The sequence below is a fragment of the Triticum aestivum genome, chromosome 5A (genome assembly GCF_018294505.1).
Source record: "Triticum aestivum cultivar Chinese Spring chromosome 5A, IWGSC CS RefSeq v2.1, whole genome shotgun sequence".
Lineage (NCBI taxonomy): Eukaryota > Viridiplantae > Streptophyta > Magnoliopsida > Poales > Poaceae > Triticum > Triticum aestivum.
Window position 1 is genome coordinate 601,586,138 of NC_057806.1, and position 5,902 is coordinate 601,592,039.

The 5,902-nt window shown below is 48.7% G+C and overlaps 1 protein-coding gene across 1 annotated transcript; it reads left to right on the plus strand.

Moving 5' to 3' along the window:
- The first annotated feature begins 205 nt into the window (after positions 1–205).
- On the plus strand, positions 206–4,068 carry LOC123107894 (serine/threonine-protein kinase STY13). The gene is made up of 3 exons (XM_044529790.1): positions 206–542; positions 3,535–3,656; positions 3,856–4,068. The coding sequence occupies exons 1-3, from the start codon at positions 263–265 to the stop codon at positions 4,060–4,062; spliced, it is 609 nt and encodes a 202-aa protein (XP_044385725.1). The 5' UTR covers positions 206–262; the 3' UTR covers positions 4,063–4,068.
- Positions 4,069–5,902: the final 1,834 nt, after the last annotated feature.

Genomic DNA, 5,902 nt, shown 5'->3' on the forward strand with positions numbered 1-5,902 from the left:
TGCCGCGCGCGGAAGCGGGCGCCGCAAACACACCGCGCGAGGTACCGCTTCCTGCCGCGCGCCCAACTGGTTATACCGCGCGCGCGGTTATTGCGCGCCCGCTGAAACCATCCGCCGGGTTGCGCGCATGCTAAAGTGGGTATATTTAGAACGCGGTGCCTGTTTAGCGCGCCTGTTGAAGATGCTCTAAAAAATTCTAGTTGTTGGGCTTGCGGCGCAGTTCCTCAAGAATCAAGATTTCTATTTTTGGCTGCCTGCAAAGATGGCGTCCAGCGCCGGTGATATGCCCGAGGTGAAATTCAAGAGGACCGGCAGCCTGGGGAGCAGCGACTACGTGCGAGCCGACAAGATCGACCTCACCAGCCTCGACATCCAGCTCGAGCAGCAGCTCAACAAGAAATGGGGCAAGACCAACATCAAGTCCCAGGGACCCAAGGCGGACTGGGAGATTGACCTTGCTAAGCTCGAGATCCGGCATGTCATCGCCCAGGGCACATATGGCACCGTCTACCGTGGCACCTATGATGGCCAGCAAGTCGCAGGTAGCTACCTCAAATCGGCTGGAAACCGTGAACTCATGTTGCTTGATTGTTCTTTATATATGCATGGTCCTATGCCCTCTTATGTATTCATCTGGTCGAATTACACACATGATTATATTTTAGGGGGTTAAAAACACATATGTATATAGGTCATGAGTCATGACTCATGACAAGTATTTATTCACACAAAGCAAGCACAAGTTTGCAGGTTTTGGGATAATTAGTGTTGGAAATATGAGCAATTTACCGGATGATTTTATTAACAGAAATACTAGATAAAGCATGACTAATATAGTAAAGATATAACAAGTCATGCGTTCTGACAGAGAGAAGGAAAATAGCTTCTGCATATATGAACCGTAGCTTATCATATCTATAGCAGACAGTAGAACTAGTTGCATATATGAGGTAGAACCTAACATATTTTAGGGCAAGTATTAGTACGAGAAACTGTAGCAGGATATCTAACAGGAAGAACAACACATACGGGACAGCAGCAGCAGTAGCACTGGACTTGGGGTCGGTGTCCTCGCCAGCCATGTCGTCGAGGAGGTTGTCGACGTCGGGGAAGAAGTCGTCGTCGGGGAAGTAGTCGTTGGAGTCCGGGGCGTCCGTGACGAAGGAGTCAGTCAGTAGTCGCGCAGAGCGCTCCCCAAAAATCTTATCACCCTTCTCCCGTACAGGACTCAAAGAGGTGCGGTTTCGGAGGCCTACTATCGCGACCTGCGGTGCACGCCGCAAGCCGAGATGAGGAAGACAGCAGTAGCTCAGAGATTGGAACCGGTGGCGAGAGGAAGGAGAAATTCTGGTGCGTCTCTCTGAGAGGAGCGACATCTCTTTTATAGGTGCAAGAGAGATGAAACGAACAGACAGCAACCGAGGGGTGCAGCGTTCGTATTCAATATCCACTACAGCAAAAACTTTCCACCTCCCAAGTGACCTTTCTATACCCGTAGTGCGTGGCAAAAATTTAGCCATCGGCTCGGCTCATTCCCGCAACCCGCGCCGCGCCGCGTCGTGGCGGACGGCGGAGGAGGAGCGCGCGTGGATATCCCTCTTGTTCTTATGCTCGTACAAGTGGAGAAAGAACCTCCCTTATAAGGAGGTCTAACTTCCACTAAACTGGCAATGTGGGACTAAACTTTAATAGTATCCCTTGCCTTGCACAGATGGGCTAAATGGACCTCTAGAATTTATTAGGAATTTCTGAAATAGTTATTGGGCTGTCCAAAATAGACTAAATTCCAGCAATTAGTTACTCTAATCTCTTCTATGAGATGAATGATACATGCTGACTTTTATTGACTCTGTAATTTGTGTTCACTCTTTCCCCAATGTTTCAGAACCTTCAATAGGTACAGGTTTTGAGATTAGGCGTGTTTAATCCAGTAGCATGCTCTTTTAAACCCGTCCCGATTTCGAATTGGGCGCCTTAAAGCATAGTTGTTTACCAAAGTGCGATGTCTAGCAGTTTGACAGTTATTCGTGTGCGCCCTGTTAATTAATCCTTGAACTTCATGGTAACTCTTTATGCCTCACACAATGCTTAGTATATTTTCGCAACAATTTGGCCCGCGTGTTTTTATCAGACACACATCAAAATTCATTTCTAGTGTGTTTTAGTGCACCTTCGATTCTGTTTATGTTCTTTTCTTGTACCCAAGAAGCTGCATCTGAATTATGCAGTTTAATGTTTTATTTCTTATGCCGATATTTTACCTTCCTTACATCGGATATTCACATAACTAGCAAACAGTTGAGTTATGCTTTTAGGCACTGTAAAAGGTAGGAGCAAATTTTGCTAGATGGCCAACCTATTGTGAATGCAAGAAGCTTTGCACTTGTACTTTTCAAGGAATCTCTTATAGTTGGATTCAGACAAATACATATATACTTCCTAGTTAGTAAGTATAACGTAGTCGGACAATCTCCTTGCTGCCGCATCCACTCTATGTATTCATAAGATCTGTTAAACCATTACATGCTTATATTGCTACTCTACACATCTACACATATTTATCTGGATTTTTAAAAATCTTAACACGTGAAGAGCCGTTTCACAAAAGAACTGGGTGACTGTCTGTTAGCTGTTTATCATTATTTTGAACATTGCTTGGGCTGGACCATGTATTCATCTGTTTTCCGGCCTTCTGCATATTTGTGTGCCCAGATTGATGCTCTTGCTCATGAATAATTTCAAGATAGTGTCATCTTTTTTCCTCCATCAAGTTATTCCTTTCCCTGACTACATTTCTGGACATTTACTTACTCTGCCAGTCCATCTGAGGTTTTTCACCTTTGGGCAGCAGTCCTCATTTCACATGTCACTCTACATCGATTTCCTGCTAATTAGCAATTTATCACTATCAACATTGATTTATTTAAATTTCTACTAATTTATGATGCTTCCTTCAACCAATTTCCTTTCCTTTGAGTCCTTTGCAAATGAACATGAATTCTTCCGTGTTGAATTTTTGCATATGCTCGTAAACATTTCTGCAGCCTGCTCAATAGTGGATATATGTCTCTGTAACTAAATGTCATGCTATCTGAAGCGTAGTTGTGCTGCTTTGTACCGTCTGCTTTGACTTACTTTCCAAGCTTATCTTTTTGTGACCCACTTCAGTTTCCTAAGTTCTATAGGTTTCCATAAAATAGAAAGTGAAGACTTTGTTCCATTGAGCACTTGAGTTATATGCATGCATGTATGTTGTTCATTTGTTCTTTCTACTAGCTTCATAAAAATTGACATGCTTGTATTTACAGTACACATATTCCAGCAGTAGCATCTTTTAAACTTTACATGATTATAACTATTCTTATTGTTGATTTTCAAAAACAGCGTGTATAATTTTCTATCATTAGATATCCAGTTTTTACTCAAAATCTATGATGAATGTGTCACTTCACCATTTTAGGAATTTGGGATTGTTTTGTTCACAATGTTACGCAATATACGGGCACCCTATTAATTTCATCATATTGTTTGCAGTGAAGCTGTTGGATTGGGGAGAAGATGGTTTTGCCACAGAAGCCGAAACTACTGCTTTACGAACATCATTTAAGCAGGAGGTTGCTGTTTGGCATAAGCTCAGCCATCCTAACGTTACAAGGGTGAATATTTCCAATCATACTTAGCTTCCATCAATCCTGTCCTTCATATGTGATATTTTCTCTTGTAGTAAAGGTGATAGCTTATTGAGTATTAACTTCTAGTCCAGGATTAAAATTTGTAACTGGTATCATGCTCACTATCCTAGGGCTATTTGAAAAGTATTGATTACTCAAATACATGTCGTAATCTCTTCTGCAGTTTATTGGTGCGTCTATGGGGACCACCGACCTCAAGATACCAGTCAATGACAACGGTGCGCGTGCCAACTTGCCAGCTAGAGCATGTTGTGTTGTGGTAGAGTATCTCGCTGGAGGCACTTTGAAGCAGTATCTGATAAAGAACAGACGGCGGAAGCTCGCCTACAAAGTTGTGGTTCAGCTTGCATTGGATCTGTCCAGAGGGTAATAAGCTCTTGAGCCCAAATCACCGCTAGGCAGAAGCGGGTGATCACGTAAACCATAAATAGGGGCCGGCAGATTTAGACATGGTCATTGAAACTTACCAAAAACACACACGCACGCACACAGACACACATGGATGCATTTTGGATATATGTTTTGCCAAATTATTTCATATCTTCCACATGATCTAAAATATGTAATATGTAAGTTTGTATATGGCAAAGCTAATTAATGACACTAATTCCACGCACCAAGTGTAGAGGAACATATTCGTTGGTGCCTCTCATGCTGAGCGTACAAAATGTGCGCCTGATATTGTATTCCTGTTCCTCCTTGTATTGCAGTTGGCTTAAGAAGCAGCTAGTCAGCTTAGTAATGGCTTCATAGCCTGGAGCATGGAGTCCAGATTAATGTCGTGCACGCACACACGCGGGGACGTATGTCTCCCGTGGCGCAGGACGCGGGCCTGTCCAGTCACCACGTTGAGCTGGACGAGCCCAACTGCGCTCACAGACAACACCAGCGTGCCGCTCCTCTCCCCGATTCCATGGAAGCGAACCGGGCTGTGCCCAACACCCCAGTCGACCATGTCCACCAGCACCCGCCGGCGCCACGTCCCCTCCGACGACAACGTCCACATCGCTATCGCCTGCGCCTCCGACGCGACCACGCCCAGCTCCCCGGCCCCGGAGACGACCAGCATAGGTGTCGCATTCACTCTAGTGGCAGGTGGCTCCACTCCGTCGATCAAGTCCCACGGCAGCTCCATCATCCTCACCGCCCCCGTGTCCACGTCCAGAGCGATGATTCGCAGGTCGTGCTCGTGGTGATCGAGATCCGGGAGGAGGCGTACGTACCAGTGCACGGTGCGCCCGGTGACCACGGGGTGGGAGTCGTTGCATGATTTGAATGGTGGGTGGTGCGGGGAGAGGCGGGGTGCGCGGAGGGCGCCCCATCCTCCGTCCCGCGACGAGTAGATCTGCGTCCAGAGGATCTCGTCCGCGGCCAGCAGCTGGAAGGAGCGGCAGTGGTCGTCGACGGCGACCAAGGCGAACTTGTTGCAGCCGTACACCTCCGTGGGAGGGACGTCGGAGGCGTCGCCGGTGAAGCTGTTGCACACCCTGAACTTGGGTAAAGGATGGCGGTCGTGGCGGAGGACGACGAGGCCGTCCCGCGAGGCCACGGGCTCGAGCTCGAGGCTGGCATTGAAGCGGGCGGGGAAGGACTGCGGCGGCACGGTCTTCCGGGCCACGTTCTTGGGGGGACGGGAACTGCCGTCCCAGCACTGGCTCCAGTAGGAGATGCCGCGGAGGAGGGCAGGGTTGAAGCCGCCGTTGGCAGCGGCGCGGAGGGCCAGACGGCGGCGGAAGTCCTGGTCGATGATGGCGCCGCGGAGCCGTTTGCAGGCCGCGGCGCAGCGGACGATGGCCGCGGGGTCGGAGCGCGCGGCTACCTCGACGAGGAGATCCAACGGGAGTCTCGGCGCGGTCGCCTTGACGATCGTCTCATCCCTGCATGCGCCCTTGGTTGACATGGCTTTAGGAGGAGCACGTCGTCAGGCAGCAGGATCGCTGCGCCGGTCCGGCTACCCCGGCCTCCTTGTCGTCGGGGCGGCGAAAGGCGAGGCGAGGCGAGGCGAGGGGCGTGGAGGGAAGCTCGAGTCCACAGCAGGCGGCGGCGTGAAGACGTACGGGTCGGGGCAGGAGATCTGATCGAGTTGTCCTTTAAAAACTGTTGGGAGATGTATCGGTATCGGATCGGACGGCCCAAAATCCGCCGCGTCTACCCGGGTATGTTTTCCTTGAAGAAGGGAATGTCCAGCCTCTGAACTGCAGCCCTGCTGG

Bases quoted from the DNA above. Each gene is read 5' to 3' on its own strand.
- LOC123107894 (XM_044529790.1), top strand. From the start codon at position 263: ATGGCGTCCAGCGCCGGTGATATGCCCGAGGTGAAATTCAAGAGGACC. The intron at 543-3,534 runs GTAGCTACCTCA...TATTGTTTGCAG, and splicing joins TGATGGCCAGCAAGTCGCAG to TGAAGCTGTTGGATTGGGGA. The intron at 3,657-3,855 runs GTGAATATTTCC...TCTCTTCTGCAG, and splicing joins GCCATCCTAACGTTACAAGG to TTTATTGGTGCGTCTATGGG.